Source organism: Vombatus ursinus, unplaced genomic scaffold, assembly GCF_900497805.2.
Source record: "Vombatus ursinus unplaced genomic scaffold, bare-nosed wombat genome assembly UNPS02014926.1, whole genome shotgun sequence".
NCBI classification, from domain to species: Eukaryota; Metazoa; Chordata; class Mammalia; order Diprotodontia; family Vombatidae; genus Vombatus; species Vombatus ursinus.
In genome coordinates, this window is record NW_020954704.1 from 2,068,463 (window position 1) to 2,087,909 (window position 19,447).

The 19,447-nt window shown below is 41.7% G+C and overlaps 2 protein-coding genes across 2 annotated transcripts in view; one reads left to right on the forward strand and one right to left on the reverse strand.

The window, feature by feature from the left end:
* The first annotated feature begins 3,879 nt into the window (after window positions 1–3,879).
* PIGH (phosphatidylinositol glycan anchor biosynthesis class H) lies at window positions 3,880–14,882 on the forward strand. The gene is made up of 4 exons (XM_027843705.1): window positions 3,880–4,072; window positions 12,770–12,979; window positions 13,740–13,823; window positions 14,100–14,882. The coding sequence occupies exons 1-4, from the start codon at window positions 3,893–3,895 to the stop codon at window positions 14,190–14,192; spliced, it is 567 nt and encodes a 188-aa protein (XP_027699506.1). The 5' UTR covers window positions 3,880–3,892; the 3' UTR covers window positions 14,193–14,882.
* A 3,920-nt stretch (window positions 14,883–18,802) lies between these two features.
* PLEKHH1 (pleckstrin homology, MyTH4 and FERM domain containing H1) overlaps window positions 18,803–19,447 on the reverse strand; it is a 66,259-nt gene continuing 65,614 nt past the window's right edge. The window contains 1 exon segment of the mRNA XM_027843684.1: window positions 18,803–19,202. Within this exon segment, the coding sequence (XP_027699485.1) occupies window positions 19,041–19,202 (162 nt within the window). The 3' untranslated portion in view covers window positions 18,803–19,040.

The window sequence follows — 19,447 nt, forward strand, 5'->3', positions numbered from 1 at the left end:
ACAGCATAATTTGCTTAGCCATTCCCCAACTGATGGGAACTCACTCCACCCTCTCCCCACACCCCAGTTATTTGCAATAATAAATTTTTTTTAAGGGCCGCTAGGTGGCACAGTGGATAGAGTGCCTGGCCTGAAGTATGGAAGACTCATCTTCCTAAGTTTAAATCTGGCCTTAGACACTTACTAGCTGTGTAACCCTGGGCAAGTCACTTAACTCAGTTTGTCTTAGTTCCTCATCTGTAAAACGAGCTGGAGAAGGAAATGTCAAACTAGGCCAGTATCTTACAACAACAAGCAACAACATATTTTTGTACATATGGTTTATCTTCTTTGATCTACTTGGGGTTTTTAACATTAGTAATGATATCATTGGTTCAAAGTGTAAATTGTTATTTTCTTTGTCATCTTTGCCAATCTAATGAATGTGAGGTGGAGCCTCAGAGTTGTTTTTTCTGAGGCTCTGCTTGTAGTTATTGTTGGGTTACTCTCTTTTGGGTTTACCTCTTGGGTTTCTCTTAACCCATGATATTTCTTATATTGTTTTTGTTTTTTATCCTCAATTCTTGGACTGGGATTTTTGTGCTTGGGTCAATCCCTTCTGACACTCTTAGATAAGTTAGGTACACCTTGTTTGGTACCATTCCCTCTATAATTAGAATGCTGCCATTGCTGTAGATGGTGTGTCTGGTATAAAGCACCATCTTTTGCCTCAATTCCTGACTTGGTCCATTGCAGATTCTGGTCTTGGTCAAGTTCTGCTTTGTCCTTTCACGATCCCCAATCAGTGTTGGTTTACTCCTGTCATGGCCCTGACAGATTCGAGATCACACTGGCATCAGGCTTCATGCATAGACTTTAGCATTAGTATCCAGGCACTGAATTGGCCTCATTTTCTGCTGTGGCCTCCAATGCTCTACGTACTATACAACTAGGACCGGTCTCCCTGTGCAGTAACCTCTGGAGTTCTGTCTGTCTGCTGCTATTCTACCCTGCCAGGGTAAGCATCTGGCTTTAGGTTTACAATTGCTGGAGCTCTTGAGCTGGCTTATAAAAGTCTCTATTCAGAATTCTGGCTGGCTTCAAGTCCCTTTTTCGTTGCTTGTGCACGCTTTCCTGGTAGATCTCCTTTTACCATTTCTGAGGGCTTCTATGTTTACCTGAGCCCACTTTCTTTCCTGACTACCTCTATTGACCTTTACTGGTTCCTGGCTATCTTTTTGTGACATTCTGTTTCTCGTTTTATCATTGGAATTTCTGGGATCTTTTTCAGATATTTCTAAGGCTTTATGTGTTTATCTACAACCCTTTACAATCCTGTCTTAACTAGAAATGTCAAAAAGTGAGGATTTTCAAACATATTTGGTCATAAAAATACCTGCTGGCTCCAGCAGCAACATTGGAATTCAGCTTTGCCATAAATGGTCTAGTTTTCTGACATACTCAAAGCAGATGTTCACATGTTCATTTCATCAGGGTATGGCTATAAAAGGGGCTTTCAAAGGCTCCCTTCAGGGACAATGAGGCTGGTGTACTTCTGGGTACTGGTGGAGGGAAAGGATTTTCAAACAGGGCTTGGCCTGGTCACTACTAGTCTTCTTCTGTGGTACACCTGAGTCATGTTTCTCTCCCATGGAGAAGTAGGGATTTTCTTAAAGATGAGTCATGAAAATATTTGCTACCTCTTGAATTGTCATGCCTTATCATAAATGATCTAGTTCTCTGGTGTACCTGAGCCATTTTTCTCTTACCAGAAGAGGGCTGTGAAGGGACCTTCTGGCACAAGGAGACTGGTTTGCAGGTTTCTTTGATGATTACTAGCAGTATTAGGTAAAGGACCTTTGGGAGCCAACGTTGTTTCCAGAGGAAAATCCCTGTCATCATGAGATTCTAGTCTAGCTAATGACTTGGTGGCTAGAGGTATGAAATGGGGGCACCCCACGAACAGGACCTGATCAGGCCTCGTCCAGCAGAAGAAACACTATTACCCTGGTTGACATACTGCTTCCAGGCCTGAAGAGAGGAGAAAGCTCAAGAGGCAATTGGGTGTTTTTCATGTTACTTCTCTACTTTATCTTTAACCCTTAACACCTATCCTAGGGCATTGTACACAGTAGACCCCAATAAATGTTTGTTGTTGATTACTGTTAAACCCAGCTGAGTAAGGAGTTGGGCGTATCCTTCGATTATTATTTATGTAGACTTTTGGACTTGAAGAAATCTGTTTACTACAAAGATCTTCTGACAAAATGCCAATCTCTTGCTGCTGTATGTAAGTTGCCCTCTTGTACCCTGCAGGAAACTTTGATGTGTAGTATGAGTTTTTAAGAGATCTCAGATTATTCTGCTTAGATCTTGTTACCTCTTACACTGTTGTTGGGGCCCAAGGAAGTGGCAAGTAGATGAATTTTAATGAAGAGCCAGATTCTGTAAGAGAACTTGAGATGCTGAAATTTAACTGAGCAGAAGAGGTTTTAAAGATTTTTTTTTGGCATCATTTATACTTGAGAAGTAAATATTCACTCTTTTGAAAAAATACTTTTGGGGTAGCTAGTTGGTGCAGTGAATAGAGCTCTGGTCTTGGAGTCAGGAGGACCTGAGTTCAAATCCAGCCTCAGACACTTAACACTTACTAGCTGTGTGACCCTGGGCAAGTCACTTAACTCCGATCCCCTCACCATAAAGCAAAAAAAAAAAAAGTACTTTCACTTATACGACTATTTTAAATTCACAATTATGGGCTAAAAAAGTGGTTAGCAGTTTTCTCAAGGGGTGTTTTTTTTTTTTGTTTTATTCAGGGTACAGAAATAAACATGACATCTCAAAAGAGATGACTCTTATAAAAAACACAACGACCAGGAATTAAGATTCTGGAGGAATATCAATTAGAAACCAAACATATGCGTACAATGTTAGAGCTAGAAAGGATGGGAAACATAATTTGTACCAACACTCTCATTTTAATAGATGAGAGATCTGAGGTCCTAAAAAAAGTAACTTACTCAAGGTCACATAAGTGACCTTAAGTGGCAGAACCAGGACTAGAATCCAATATTTAACATATTGTGAAATACTGCCTCAGTTATCTAACTGGATCCTTGATGCTCGTCTGTAAACTGTTAGCTCTACCAGAGAGGACCTCAGTCCAGCTTATTTGTTCAACAGTTATAGTCTTTATGTTGACTTTTGTTCAGTTGTGGTTTTGGATAAAAAATGCTGGGTGCCATTTTGTTGGGTCCAGCATTTGCTATAGTTGGCATGCCAGGGTCAACATACTTCACGATTTCTTCTCACCCGTGATGGCTTTGCCAATCTGTACACTGTGGCTCCACTCACCACTTGTACACCTGGGGATCAGTTCACCTACTGCCGAAATGTTGCATGCCCTAAAGTTAAGGACTGGAAGTCTACAGAGCAGACAGCAGCATTCACATGCCACGCTCCTTCCGGTTTCCGGGCTTCCTTTGGCCCTTCAGGGAGGCTCCGCCGGTCCGCCTCATCCTTCCGGCCTCTCTACCTCAGGCTGGGGGGGAGGGGAGGTTTCGCAAAGCTCGAACCCTCCCGGGCCGGTAGGCGGTTTTGTAGTTTTGAAGTCTGGTGGTTTCCGCAGGTTGAGCCTAAGAGGCTCAAAAACCGAGGCGCCCGAGAGGTCACCGCCTTCGCTGGGCCACTAGGTAACCCAAGGAAACGGAAATGGAACCCTCTGGGAACCGTTTTTCTAAGCGGGTGACGCGTCACACCAGCAAAAACCGGCTGCCACCTTTTCGGCGCAAGATTCTGCCAAGAATCGCGAGACCAGGGCGGAGGCGGGGCCGAACCCGGCCCCTCTCCGGAAGTGCGTAACGGCCGGCGGGCGTGGCCTTGCCGCGAGGCTGTGGAGGGCTGGGTCGGGGGCATGGAGGAGCGACGCAGCTTCTCGGACATCGACGGCGGCCGCCTGGCTCTCCAGCGCCGCTACTACTCCCCCTCCTGCCGGGAGTTCTGCCTCAGCTGCCCGAGGCTGTCGCTGCGCTCGCTCACCGCCGCCACCTGTACGGTGTGGCTGGTGGCCTACGGGCTCTTCACTCTCTGCCAGGTACGGGCTCTGTCCTCCCAGCTGTCCAGGGCTCCAGATGTTGGCGGCCCTCCCCTTCTACCCCAGCTGGATTCCCACTTCCGCCCTCCGGGCCTCGGATGTTGACTAGCAGGGGACTAACCCTGAGCAAGGCACTTTAACCTCCATTTCCCTCAGTTTCCTCATCTGTAAAATGGGGATAGTAATAATAGCACCTACCTCCCAGTGTTGTTGTGCGGATCAGATGACATAATAGTTGTGAAGCGCTTATTGTAGTGCCTGGCACATAGTCCTATTTCAATATTAGTTATTATCTAGTCTGTATCCCTCATGTGTGGTCGTCTGGCTACCTGCTTAGTACCTTAGCACACACTGTTGTTAGACAGTTATTTGATAGAAAAGTATTCCTTTTGTGGAACTAAAACGGTGGCATAGTCTCTCAAGTGCCCAATGTATGTACCATACTCAGTGCTAAGCGCTGGGAATACAAAGAATGACAAAAACAATTCCTACCTTCAAGCAACTTGCATTCTAGCGGGGGAGAAGATATGTAAAAAAAAAAAGTGCATACGAGATAAATATATATAGCACAAATGGGAGTTCATCTCAGAGGGAAGGTGGGGGGGGTGTTGGATGGGGGGGGCGAGAAAGGCCCCTTGCAGTGGATAGAACTCTGGAGTTGGGTTTGTCAATTGGGAAGAACTCGACTCTGAGCTTGAAATAAGAGGTGTGTCACCCATCAGTAAAATGATGGATCTGACCTCTGAGGGTCATTTGGAACTTTAAATTTATTATCCTGTGAACTGCCCAAGTGTAGTCCTAAATCACAGGTCTGTCTATTTAACATCTCCTTAAGAAAGATTGTCATTGCCTTTATTTAAAATTGTTTTCTTACCTCTTTAATTGACCATGTTACAGAGCTAGTTGATGTTTCCTTCCTTAACCAGCTACTAATTATAAAAAGAATCACACCTGCTTCAGCTTGTACTGCCCAGGGCATAATTATCATGTAGTTTGGGCCTCATTGTACCCTGTTTTGACTAACTGCATATAAAAACAGTGCAACATTCTGGATGAAGACGAATTCAATTCACTGCATGTTTAAGTCGAAGGTGATAATTATGTCTTTGACAGACCTCCATTTTCCTGGTATTTTATCTTGCATATTCTGACCAGCCAGTGTTCCTATTTGAGGAGTAGAAACTGTCATATGTCAGAAGTATATCGGAATATGCTTCTTCTAGGACATCCTTTGTTACTGATCTCAGTATTTCTGATCCTATCAAAGCTTTGGGTTGGCTTGGATGCCAAATACTGAGAAGTGGTATTGCTGGGTCAAAGGGTATACACAGTTTTATAGCCCTTTGGGCATAGTTCTAAATTGCACTCCAGAATATCTGGATCAGTTCACAACTCTACCAACAATGTGTTAGTGTTCCAATTTTCCCACATCTTCTCTAACTTTTATCATTTTCTTGTTTTGTCATGTTAGCCAATCTGATAGGTGTGATGTAGTACCTGAAAGTTGTTTTGATTTGCATTTCTCTAATCAATAGTGATTTAGAACATTTTTTCATATGACTTTAGATAGCTTTGATTTCTTCATCTAAAAACTGTTCATATCCCCTGACCATTTATCAATTGGGGAATGACTTGTATTCTTATAATTTGACTCTGTTCTCTATGTATTTTAGAAATGAGGCCTTGAGCTGATAGCTATTTGGTCGTAAAATGATTCAAACTTTTGATTGAGGTCATCCAGGCCAACCTCTTGTCCATACAGGAGTCTCCTTTACAATATCTCTAATAGTTGGCATTCTAAACTTTGCTTAAATGTGGCCTGTGACAGGAAATTTACACCTTCACAACGTAGCCCTTTTAATTTTAGATCTCTTTGTTAGAAAATTTGTATATTGAGTTGAATTTGGAACCTGAAACATTAGAGTATTGAGTTGAATCTTCCTTCATATAACTGATCCATTGGTCCTAGTTCTGAAGCTGTGTAGAAAAAGTTGAGTATTTCCTCCATGACAGCCCTTTTTGAAGACAACTATCTTGTTCCCTATAAGTCCTTTTTTTTTTTTTAAATGAGGCAGTTGGGGTTAAGTGACTTGCCCAGAGTCACACAGCTAGTAAGTGTTATGTATCTGAGTCTGGATTTGAACTCAGATCCTCCTGACTCCAGGACTGGCGCTCCAGCCACTGTGCCTATAAGTCTTTTTCAAGTAATCATCCCCAGGTCCTTCAGCTTTATCTCATTATGATAGTGATGTGATACCCCAGTCTGGAATTCTTTCCCTCTCCATCCCCACCTGTTGGCTTCCTTCAGTCCCAGCTAAAATCCCACCTTCTACAGGAAGCCGATTCTCATCCCCTTTAATAATAGTGCCCTCCCTCTGTTGATTATTTCCAATTTATTCTGTATATTTCTTTTTTGTACGTAGTTATTTGCATGTTGTCTCACTCATTTCTGTGAGCTCCTTGAGAACAGACTGTCTTTTACCTTTCTTTGTGTCCCTAATGCTTAGCACAGTACCTGACACATAGCAGGGGCTTAATAAATGTTTATTGACTGACTGACTGGCCTTACCTTTCCCTGGTCATACTTCAGTTCTTTTGTTGTTCCAGAATTGAATACCGTTCTCCAGATGTATTGTAACAAACTTGTCACATACTAAGTAGGACTATTACTTCCTGATTCTGGACAGGTTTCTGTCTTTCTATCAAGCAGCCTAGCATTGTATTAAATTTTTTTTTTTTTGCTGTCATGGCACACTTTAAACTTACGTTAAGTTTGTAAGGTCTCCCCCAACTGTGCAGTTGGTGTGTGTGTGTGTGTGTGTGTGTGTGTGTTTTGTGTGGTTTTTTATTTGGTGAGGCAATTGGGGTAAAGTGACTTGCCCAGAGTCACTCATCTAGTGAGTGTTATGTGTCTGAAGCAGGATTTGAACTCAGGTCCTCCTGATTCCAGGGCCGGTGTTGTATCCACTGAGTCACCTAGCTGCCTCTTGCAGTTGATTTTTTAAAAAATCCAAATGCAGGACTCCACATTTATCTGAATTAAATTTCATCTTACTAGATTTATCCCCTTGTTTGCAGAATTGGAAGGGACCTCAAAAGTATCACTTAACCTGCAGAATAAATTACAATTTCCTTAGCCTGAAATTTAAGGCCTTTCACAGTCTGATCCTAGTTTAATCCTCCAAATTAACATTACATGAACCCTCTATTTGTTAGATTTTTCTCACTACTCATTCCTTTAGGTGCGCCTTCCCCCTATATTCCATTTGCATTCCCACATTATCACTGCTGTTCTGCCTGTTTTTCATATGCTATTGAGCCTGTCACAACATGTATCTTCTCTTTAATTATTTCCTGGCTTTCAAAGACCACCAGCTCATGTCTCCAGGAAATCTAGGAATATCTCAGCCTACAAAGATCCTCCTTGCAACTCATATAGCACTTACTATCTGAACCATTAATTTGGTACATCATTTATTTCCTTTTATTTTTATGAACTTGCAAATATAGGATCTGTGTTATGGAACTATATCTACCAATGCAGATTCTAACTCTTGTCTTTGATTAGATAAATCCTAAAGAGTTGCCTGAGGCACAGAGAGGTTAAGGGATTTGTGCTGGGTTTCATAGCTATTGTTAGAGGTAGTATTTGAACCCACCACGTTCTTCACTCCAAGCACAGCTGTCTTTCTGCTTCATTGTGCTACTGCACATGACATATTACAAAGTAAATACCTTATATGTTATGAAGAGTTAGAGGATTGGACCTAAGCTCAGGAAGACCTAAGCTCATATCCAGCTTCAGTCATTTACTAGCTGTGTGACCCTAAGCAAGTCATTTAACTTCTCTTTGTTGCCTCATCTGCAAAATGGAGATAATAGCACCTACCTCTCAAGGTTGTTATGAAGATAAAATAATATTTGTAAAGTGCTTTATAAACCTTAAAGTTCTATATAAAAACCAGTTATTATTAAAATATGTGCCTTTATAAAAAGTAGTAGCAAAAATGCCTTTGGCATTTTATTACCCTCTAGACCTAACTTCAGCCTGTTAAGATACCCTCCTTCAGGACACATATAAGATATTTTTTTATCTCCTGCTCATGTCTCTAGTTTTCCTTTTATTACTTTACTACTATACATTTACTAACTTCCTCTGTAGCTGTGAAAAAATACTCCCTCACTTCAATTTTTTGTGATTTGAATTGTACCCTACTTTTCATCACTTTTGGGCAAAAATGGGATGTCATATATATGTGAACAATTGTTTCACATATTTAAATGTCTTTATAGTGAAAAGGCCAGAAAGACTTTTGTGCTCCTACCATGGGAACTGGGGGACAGGGTAGGGATTTTAAAAAGGGAGTTCTTAGAAAAGGGTCAGTCATCCTCTGATACAGTTCATACCAATCAGACCACCTAAGTATTACTCTGTAGAGCTAGGAAAAAAAAATTCATCTAGAGGAACAAAAGGGTAAGAATATTAAGAGAATTAATGAAAAAAAAATAGAAAAGAAGGGGGCCTATGAGTATGAGATCTCACTATACTACAAAGCCATTATCATAGAAACGCTTTGATACTGAGTTAAATTCATTCAGAGTGCATCTGGAAAGGAATACATCAACTGACCAGCAGCGAGACATCTAGAGCTTGGAGGGAGCAATGGCTGCAGGGGATTTTCTTTAGGCTGATGGAAAACAAGAAGAGACACTTACTAATGAGTGTTAGACAGAATAAAGAAGAATAACCAACAGTCTATTGAGAGACAGTGGGTCTGGTGACAGAGTTCTGCACTTGGAGTCAAGACCTGGCTTTGAATATAGCCACAGGTAGTTACTGACTGTGATCATGGGCAAATTAATTGACTTCTGCCAGTCTCAGTTTCCTCATTTGTAAAATGAAGATAATAATATTGATACTACTTCAATCTCAGTGGTTGTGAGGGAAGTGCTTTGAAAAATTTAAAGGGCTAGAGAAATGAGTTATTGCTAACCCTTGGGCCTACCAGATAGGTTGGACATATCATAAATGGGCTATTCCATTGCTTTGTGCTTATTTTGTATATATATTCTGTCTACTTACTTATTTTCCCCAGGAGAATAAGCTGCTTGAGGGCAATGGTTTCATATTCGTATTTGTAACCCCAGCACTTAGGACAGTGAAAATTGGCATATGATTAATAAATTCCACCCTGTCATACCCTCCCTATTCTAATAATTCTGAACCCTTGGCTGCTGTTGTTCAAACTCTGTTGTCTGTCTCCTACTGGTCCCCCTCAATGTAACCCCTCTCCAAAGAGTATCTCTCAACCACCAGTGTCCTGCTCTGAAGCTACCCATCCCCTTTGTGGTGCCCTCTAGAATGCCCGCTCCATAATTAAAAACTTACTTTTGTATTAAACCTTTGCATTTCTCACTCTTTCTGTCTCTTTGTACTCACTGAGACCTTGGCTGTCTCCTGATGACAAAGCCTCCCTGACCATCCTCTACAGAATTGTTTTCACTTTCTTTACCGTTTGAGGTAGGGGAGTTGAAGTATTCCATGTTCTCTATTTCCACTTCTAGACTCTTCCTCTGCCGTTGAGTAATCTCTCCTCCATTGACGTTCACTTACTCTATATTTACCACCCAATCAGTATTTTGGTAGTTGTTATCTACCAACTTCCAGGACATTCTCCTTTTCTCAAGGAGTTCAGTGCCTGACTCAGAGTCTCTCTTCCCCAACTACTGCCCTCATGCTAGGGCACTTGAGCATACATATTGATACTCCCTACAACATTCTAACCTCTCAGTTCCTCAGTTTACGCCTTTTCCATGACCTATTCATCCATCCTATTTTGGCTGTACACAGAGATGCTCTTGTTGCTTTCACCCATAAATGCGCCACTTCCATGTTTGTGAACTCTGACATTTCCCATATCTGATCATAAACTGTTGTCATTTCAGCTTTCTTTGCCTTGCAACCTCTTCCATGTTCTTTGTTTCTCACTGGGACCTCCAATCCTACTCAGTTCTTTCCCAGGCTAGCACTTTACCCCTTCACTAGCTCCAATCTCTCTTTCATGTCTTGATCCCTTGGTAAATCAGTTCAGTTCTTCACTGTGCTCTTCTCTTGAGTCCCTTGCCCCCTTATCCTGTTAACCTTTCTATGACATACCCCAGCCTTAGATCACTCCCATCATCTGCTGCCTTCACTCCTATTCATGTGCTGCTGAATGAAGCTGGAGAAGATCACAGACCTATACTAATTGGGTCCACTATAAATTTGTTACATAACTTCACCTAGGCTTTCACTACAGCAAGGCAATGCTTTTACACTACCTAATTGATTCACTATCATATTCACCAAACCTTTCCATCCCTCAAACTTTCCATAGCTGTCCTTCCCCCTGAGAAGCTGAGAATCTTGCCTCATAATTCCCTGGAAAAATTGAAACCATTTACCTAGAGCTCCCTCTTATCTCCTCTTCTTTGTCTCTGCATGATGAGGTGGCCCTTCTTACCCGGGGCCACTAGACTCTAAATTAGGCATGTTGATCCCATTCCGTCTCATCTTCTCCAGCAGATTGCCCCCTTTATCATACCTATTCTTTCACTAATCTTCAACTCTCCCTGTCTCCTGATGGCTTCCCTGCTGCCCATGTCTCCCTCCTTCCTCAAAAAACACTTCTTTACTTCAGCCATCCGTCCCTTCTAGCTATCATCCTATAGCTCTCCTCTCTTTCATACCTAAACTTCTTGAGAAGGCTGGTTATAATCTGTGCTTCCAGTTCCTTTTTCCTCATTCCCTCATTAACTGCATTCTGGCTTCCAACCTCATCATTCAACTAAAACTGCTCTCTACCAGTGATTTTTTTAAAGTGACAAATCCAATAGCTTTTTTCAGTCATCGTCCTCCTTTACCTTCAGTCTTTGATACTATCAGTCACCTTCTTCTCGTTGATACTGTCTTGGTTCTGGTAAACTTTTTGTGACACTGCTTTCTCCTGGTTCTCCTTCCACCTGTCCAAGTGCTCCTTCTTTATCTTTGCTGGATCTTCATTCATGTGGCAGCCACCAACTGTGGATGTCATCCAAGGCTCTGTCCTGGGCCTTCTCCCTCTATACTGTTTCACTTGGTGATTTCATCACCTCCCAGGGATTCAATTATCATCTCTATGTAGATGATTCTCAAATCTACTTATCTAGTTTTTATCTCTTTTGACCTCCATTCTCTCCCATTGGACATCTTAAACTAAGCTTGTACAAACCAACTTATTGTCTTTTTCTCCCATATCTTCTTCTTTTCCTAACTTTCCTATTAATGTCAATGGCACCACCATTCTTCCAGGCACCCAGGCTCTCAACCTAGGTGTCATCCTCAACTCCTAACACCCCATTCCCCCTGACCCCCAACTGCTGTATCCTATTAATTGTCAGGTCCTGTCATTTCTTTCTTTGTAACATCTCTCATATATGCCCCTTTTTCTGACAGTGCCATCATTCTGGTACAGGCCTTCATTACCTCACACCTGGATTATTGCAGTAACCTGCCAGTTTGCTTCCTTGCCATGAGTCTCACCTCACTCCAATCCTTCCTCTACTCAGCTGTCAAAGTGATAAAGTGTAGAGACCCTCTTCAAACTCTAGTGACTTCCTCTTACTTCCAGGATCAAATATAGCATTCTCTGACTTGTAAAGTCCTCATGCCTTTCTAGTTTTCTTACATTTTATCCCCTTCCATAGCATTCTATAATTCAGTGACACTGGCCTCTTTGCTGTTCCTTGTGTTTGACATTTTCATCTCCCAACTCTGGACATTTTCCTCCCCATCTTTCCCACCTGATTTCCCTGGCTTCTTTCAAGTCTCAGTTAAAGCATCACTTTCTACAAGAAGCCTTTTCTTATCCTTCTTAATATTAGTACCTTCCTTCTGTTAATTATCTACAATTTTTCCTGTCTCTTGTTTGTACATAGTTGTTTGTTGTCTCCATAATTAGACTGTGAGCACAGTGCCTCACACATAGTAGGTATTAAGTAATTGCTTGTTAATTTGATGGCTTAATAAATGCTTGATGAATTAAAATTCAGGGTATGGGTGGTTATATAAAGAGTTATTTGGATATAAAACTGAAGAGTATATCTGGGTGCCAGCAACTGAAAGACTGAGTAAGCCAAGGATTGGGACTGCAGTTGTGAGTAACTGTCCTAGAAGGAAATAGCTTAAAACCCTAGTCATCCTATTAATGATAAAACTACAGTTGATTAGTTTAAGTAATATGATTGTGGATCTCTAATTTTCCTTTCTGTATCCTAAGATACTGTAAGGCAGTTTAATATTCTAACTGAATGAATGAGCCAGGTGTGCTCAAGCAACACTGTGGGACACTAGAGAGAAGTAAAGGGAAAAGGCTGAAGTTCCAATATTGAAATCTTTGGAGGAGAACCTTCTGAGACTGATGATGGTGCAAAGGCTACGTCATACAATCTTCATGGTATCTCAGTGCTTAAGCTGAAAATTATTTTCTTTCTCCCTATTCTTCTCATTTCCCTTGTGTCCTTTGTATTGCTAGATAGGGATTCTTGACTTATCTTTCCCATCGCTGGACCTAGGTACCATCTTGTGGTGGTGTGCCTGTTTTGTCATAGCTAGGATGATGAAGACACATAAAATCTGGTATAGTTTTTTCATTGGCTCCTTTTGTCTTCTTTCCTCAGAACAGTATGGTCCTCTCTGCTGCTATCTTCATCACTCTCATAGGTTTGCTTGGTTACCTCCACTTTGTGAAGATTGATCAAGAAACTCTACTGATCATTGGCTCTCTTGGCATACAGATGACCTCATCCTATGCCTCAGGAAAAGAGAGTACAACCTTCATTGAGATGGGCAAAGTGAAGGATGTTGTCATCAATGAGGCTATTTACATGGTAAGTGCTCTTCAGGCATCTCTTGAAGCATGTACCCTTTGGACTATTCTTAGACCCCAAGTGTTCCTTAATATCCAGAGGATTATTGACCACATAGACCTGAAAACACTTCTGTGCCAGGTGGATTCAGCCTTCATTTAATGGCCAGAAAATATTCATGCACCTTTTTAAACTGAAGGCTCTGCTTACTGAGAAGACCAGCTCCAAAAAGAAGCATCAAGTTGTTATTTGCTTATAGAATATCGTAATTGGAAGGGACCTTAGGGAAATCATCAGATCCAACTCTCTTATTTTACAAATGAAGCCAACAGAGGTGGAATGACTTGCCTACCATCCTCATGTAAGCTCTTGTTATTATAGAAACATACTTATATATTACTTTGTGGTTTCCAAAGCTCTATTCTTATGACAATTTTGGAATTGGGAGTCTGTTATTACCTTTATTGTAGATGAGTAATAGGGAATTAGCACTTCAGATAATTGGTAGCCTGACTTCTGAGCAGCCTTGCTCTATTATCAGTCTAGAAAATGTTACCACTCTCCCTCAACTTGTTTCTGTCATGTCATTTGAAACATATATATTATCTATGAGGAATGTAGCCCTTTGAAGGTGATTCTCACTAAAAAGCTGTGTGTTATATTTGTGCATTTATTTATTTATTATTATTTTTTATAATTTTTTTGGGGGGGTAAGGCAATTGGGGTTAAATGACTTGCCCAGAGTCACATAGCTAGTGAGCATTTATTTATTTTCTTACAGCAAAAGGTGATCTACTACCTGTGCATTTTACTGAAGGACCCAGTAGAACCACAGGGGGTATCACAAGTAGTGCCTGTCTTCCAGGTGAGCCCAGATATACCTTTTCTTTCTGAACTCAGATCAGGGAATAAACTCTTTGAGGGACTAGATGGTGATTTATATACCTTTGAAATTCCACAGTACTTGGCACACAGTAGGTACTTAATACATATTTGAATTGATGAATAGATGAAGAGTGTTTACACGAGAATGTAGAGCTTTTTGTGAAACTGATGGGCTGAGCTGTTTTGTCTTTCAAGGTACCAGTAACCTCCAAAAATCATTAGTTCTGACTCTCTGTTTCTCCTCACTGGGCTTTAGAGTGCCAAGCCCCGACTGGACTGCTTGATTGAAGTATACAGGAGCTGCCAAGAGATCTTAGCACACCAGGCAGTCACATCAACAAGCCTGTGAGTCCTATTCAGCAGATTCCCATGGTGCTTCCTGTCAAGATAATCCCAGATCCTGGAGCCACAGCCATTCGTTTGTTTTGGCCAGTTCTGAACAGCTTGGTACCATGGCGTCCTGGAAAAAGTGCTGGCCTTGTAGTCAAGGAGACTTGTGTCTTAGTTCTCCTTCTTGCACATACTGGCCCTGGGAGCCCAGGGAAGTGCCGGACCTCTGAGGGCCTCAGGCAGGGTGGGTTACCTGCCTTGGGAGGAGGAATTCTCTTTACCAGCAGAATCACAGGCATAGTCCAAAATGACAAGTGCCAGAACCTCAGTGAGACCCAGCTTTGATGACCCACGTGGAAGTCAGGGAGTGCAGAAGACTAGAACAAATGACAGAATGTCTGGATTATATCCTGTCTTCACCACTAATCCACTGTGTGAGGTTATGCAGGTTATTTCTTTGTATGTTAGTTTTCCTTCCTATACAGAAGGAACAGTGTCTTATTTTTGTGCTGCCTTCAGCACCTTAATACCTGTCTGTTGAAAGGAATGGATGAATGTGAGATAGGGATAATTGCATTCTACCTCATTGTATCTGAGAAGTAAAATATGAGTGAGATGATAATGAGGTAAAGTCCTTTGGGAGGAGGGAGCCAGGTCAAAACAAGGTGGTGTTATGAAAGTGATTATTAATAAAATGGAACTGGGAAAATCTGTGTGTATAGCTTTCTCTTTGTAGTAGTTCAGGAATACCTTATGGAGGAATTCTGAGAGCAGAATCCTTTATTCTACTAGCAGAAACTAGAAGGACTCCTTCATAGCTCATGTTCAGAAGAGTGGGTGATAAGCCAAGAACTGGTGGCCTGTTTTCAAAAAGACTGAAAGTTTCTGGTCTTCAGGTTCTTCCATTGTCACATTTGACTCAACTCAAGGATGTGAGATCCATTTTAGGTGATCCTAAGCAGGAGAGTATGACAGATCAAATAAGTTGGTACAAACCACATCTCTTTAGAACTCTAGCGGTTTGTTCTTCCCTAAGCAATGTGACCCCAGGAATCAAATTCTAGGTGGACCTCTGAGGTTTTTTTTTTCCCAGCAAGGCAATGGGGTGAAGTGACCTGCCCGGGGTCACACAGCTAGTAAGTGTCAAGTGTTTGAGGCCAGAGGGTCTTGCTGAATCCAGGGCCAGTACTCTATCCGCTGCACCATCTAGCTGCCCCTCCGAGGTTCTTCTTAAGAAATATAACTTATATAGCATTTGAGAGAGTAGGCATCTCATAGAATCATAGAGTTGGAAGGGACCTCAGAAGGCCAAAAGAAATCCCTTATAAACAAGTAAAGCATTTATTAAGCATTTACTATATGCCAGGCAATATTCCCTTCATGTTGTTATCCAGCCACTGCTTAAAAGACTTTCAGTGATAAGGAGCACACTACTTCTTGGGACAGCCCATTGCAGTTTTTATGTAGTTTTAAATGTTAAAGCTTTCCTTATATTAAGCTAAAAATCTGCTTCTGCAACTTCCTTCCACATTGCCAAGTAGAACATGTCTAATCCCCCTTCTATAGAATAACCCATCAAATAATACTTGAAGTCAGCAGTCATTGAACAGCAATTTTGGCAAGGAATACTTAGGAAGCTTCCTTGGTATATGTGCCACTTACCTTAGGATTAGTGATTTATGAGACTTACTAAGAAAACTGCCAGCTAAAGATCTTGTGAAGAATTTGAGGGGGGAAGATGGAGAATCATTTAGGTTTCGGCTAGAGAAGAAAGAATTGTCTTAATTGTAGATGACACAAATAACTGTAGGTTCTGACAATTTAATTTCTTTTTTTTTTTAGGCAATTGAGGTTAAGTTACCTGCCCAGGGTCACACAGCTAGTAAGTGTCGAGTGTTTGGTCTGAGGCCAGATTTGAACTTGGGTCCCCCTGACTTCAGGGCTGGTGCTCTATCCACTGCGCCACCTAGCTGCCCCAACAATTTCATTTCTATGATCTGTGTGGGATTAGTTTTATGATGGTGCTTGTCTAGATATCAAATCAATCAGCTCCCTCACGGACAGCTGCCTTTGTGGTATTCCAGTCAGATTGATATACTCTTCTATGATTTTGTGTTATCTGTCACAAGGGATGCAGGTAACCCCAGATAGAAATGGCTTGTTTCTAGGTGAAGCATGTTGTTCTGATACTAGATACAGAAGGCAGAAATATCAGACATTGATGCTAAGGGAGCTTTTCTCTTTTGAGTCCTTATAGGCCTGGAGATATAATACAGACTGAGGATAGGAAGGCATGAAATATCCATTTGGATTGAATAAGCTGCTTCAGCTTGAAGCAATTTGAAGTATTAACCCTCCTATAGCTTGGCCTTCATAGCCTTCTATCAAAGGAAGCAACCATTGTGGAGATGGTCTGCTATCCCTGTCAGTACCAACACAAAATGCCAACCGTCTCTAGTGGGAAAGTAAACTTAAGAGCCCTAGGAGTAGTAGCACCCTTCCCCTGGAATTCTGGCCACTTCCAACCACTGACCCTTCTTCTAGCATAGCTCCCACAGCCATTGTCCAAGGAAGCAACCCTTGCAGAGATGCAACTCCTGCCTTTCCAGCAGCCATAGCTACTGAATGCTGGCCTGGAAAAGGAGGTTTTTCCCGCTAAAGTCCTTGGTGTTGTTGAGTGGTTTGACATCAGAAACAAGTTTTTATTGGTGGAAATGCCATTTTAAAAGATGCATTACTGTCTGCTTAGCTGCTGTACCTTAAGTACCCCGGGGCTTTTCCATTTGACTTGCAGCAAAAACCTCCCAGATGTGTTGTTTCCCACATTAGAATATGAGCAGCTTGAGAATGGGGACTATCTTGCTTTTCCATTTGTGTCCCCATTGCTTTATATTGTAAGATTAGTAATAAATGCTCATTCATTCTATATAACATTGTAGAGAAGGAAATGGCAAACCACTCCAGTATCTTTGCCAAGAAAACTCCGTAAGGGGTCACAGAGTTGGACACAATTGAAAAATGACTAAACAACAATACATAGTATTGATAAACTACAAGGGAGGGAAGGAGAGAAAGTGGGGAAAAAACCCGCAAAACCTAGTGTAAATAATTCCTTCTTTGGTTATTGGGGATACCAATTTTTTACTTATTGTTGCAGACAAGATTACTCCTGTTTGCCCTGTAGACAGGGGCTCAGGACATTTTAAAGTAAGATTGGAGATGTGCTCTGCCTTCCACACCAGCCCTGGATGGATGGTTATCATAAGGTATGTCAGGTGAATCTTCATTTCCTAAGGGAAGGAAGAGGTGGGAACGAGTGAAGTTATATAGTGCAGTTGAATATGCTATTAGAAGTGCTTATTATCTTGTCCTTTCCAGCTTAGAATGCATAGAGGGGATTTTATAGAGCTAGGACCTCTCGAGGAAACTAGGTCCAACTTCATCCAGTTTTAGCGTCGTGAAGGGGATAATGGTACAATGTGAGGGTTCAGATCTGGCCTTTGGGTGGAATTGGTCTTTCCATGCAGCTACCTCTGCTCTCTTCCTCATAAATGTTGTCTACCTTGGGTGTTACAGAGCTGGGAAATTAAATTGCAGTCTTATTAAACATTGGGAAAATAGTATGGGTTTTTTTGTTTGGTTGGCTTTGGAGGGAGTATGGAGACCAACAAGAATCATCTGCCACAGTTCCAGTGGAGAACTTGGTGGTAGGAAACAAAAATGAAGGAAACTCTGAGTTCCAGTCTTTTTAAGATGAAAGATGCTTTCCAGGAAGCTTGACTAATTCTGCATTCCTACTGTTTCCCTTAAACTGTTCTCCCCTACAGAAGGCAGAACATGTCTTAAGGGATAATGTCAGGATCATAAGCTCTAGTGATCCAACCAAGCTGCAAAAAAGCAGATAGTGTATTTATTTGGATCTTCAAAGACCAGGAAGAAATCAGTGGACAGTCCCCTGTCTATAGTAATGAATGCTTATTTTTAAAGCATTTGGTCCTGTGATTAAACCCAGACTAGAGGAGATAGTTTGGTTAGGGTCCTTGGACAATGTAGGGCAGTGAAGTTTGCCCAGTCTAGAGTACAGCTCAGCAGCCTCAGTCCCTATCAAGGTTAGGACATCATCATGCAATATTATACTACAGCTGCCACACAAGCACTTCAAGTATCCACTCACTCCTATGTAAGGAATTGAATTTCTTTTCCCTATTATTGGAGCCTGAGTGCACCCATTGTCCTTCTCTGTAGTTCCTACACTCCTGCCTCAGGTTGGATTGAGTATTGGGAGATATGGGGTAGTGTTCCTTCCCAGAAACAGGGAAGAAGTCCATTCTTTCTCCATCTCCTGCTACCTCATCACCATGGTGATGTTGTTGTTGTCTGTTGGTGGTAGGCTCTAAGTCTTTGCCACAAATTCTGAAGAGATTAGTTTGTATCATTAGATCTGAAGTGAATGTGTGAGAAAATCAGCTGCAATTTAAAACCCCTAAATGCAGGAAATATGTAAGATTTAGGAGGTATTTTTCTTGTCAAGGGCAGTGTCCTGGATTCTCAATGGTGTCTGCACGGAACCATGACCTCTCTTGGAAATCTGGTAGAATTACATTCAGAGTTTGGCCACTCGTGTGAGAAGAGGGTGAGTACTTGGCTTTGTCATTTGGGTTTAGATTTAGGAAAGTCGGGGCCTGAAACTCAGCACACTGAAGACAGTAGATTGTATAGGCGTTGTCATCTGCCTGCAGAATTGGTGAGAATTTGAAACAGGCACAAGGGATGGGTGGGAGTTAGCTCATAGTAGAAGCAAGGACTCGGCAAGATGTCACCAAGTCCACAGGCACAAAGTAAGGAGAGATAGGTGGAGGAAAGATGCTCATAGAAGCGTTGGCCCTTTGGTGCTATGTGAGGCAGAAGCAAGGAACTGTTTTCCATCCATTTCTTGGAGGTGTCGGATAGGAGGTATATTAGGAGATGAGGTTGAGACTGTGGAGCAGTGGTTCATGTAGCTGGCCATCATGAATGTCAACTCTGTAATCTAGGAAAAGGAAAGAAAAGAAAATAACCGTAAAGTCTAGAGAGTTTCAAGTCTACCAGGATGTTTTGAATTACTGCCTGCATGGAAGCCATAAAATTTAGATGAAGGTAGAGATATCTTCTGGCCCATTGTAACTTGGTCTCTCTTCTAAGCCTTAGAGCTTAGAGAGACCATAGCACAATCTATTAGGATCTGGGTTTTTAAGTCCCAGCTCTGCCACTTTTTAACTGTGTGTGACCTTGGTT

Bases quoted from the DNA above. Each gene is read 5' to 3' on its own strand.
- PIGH (XM_027843705.1), top strand. From the start codon at position 3,893: ATGGAGGAGCGACGCAGCTTCTCGGACATCGACGGCGGCCGCCTGGCT. The intron at 4,073-12,769 runs GTACGGGCTCTG...TTCTTTCCTCAG, and splicing joins GGCTCTTCACTCTCTGCCAG to AACAGTATGGTCCTCTCTGC. The intron at 12,980-13,739 runs GTAAGTGCTCTT...ATTTTCTTACAG, and splicing joins TCAATGAGGCTATTTACATG to CAAAAGGTGATCTACTACCT.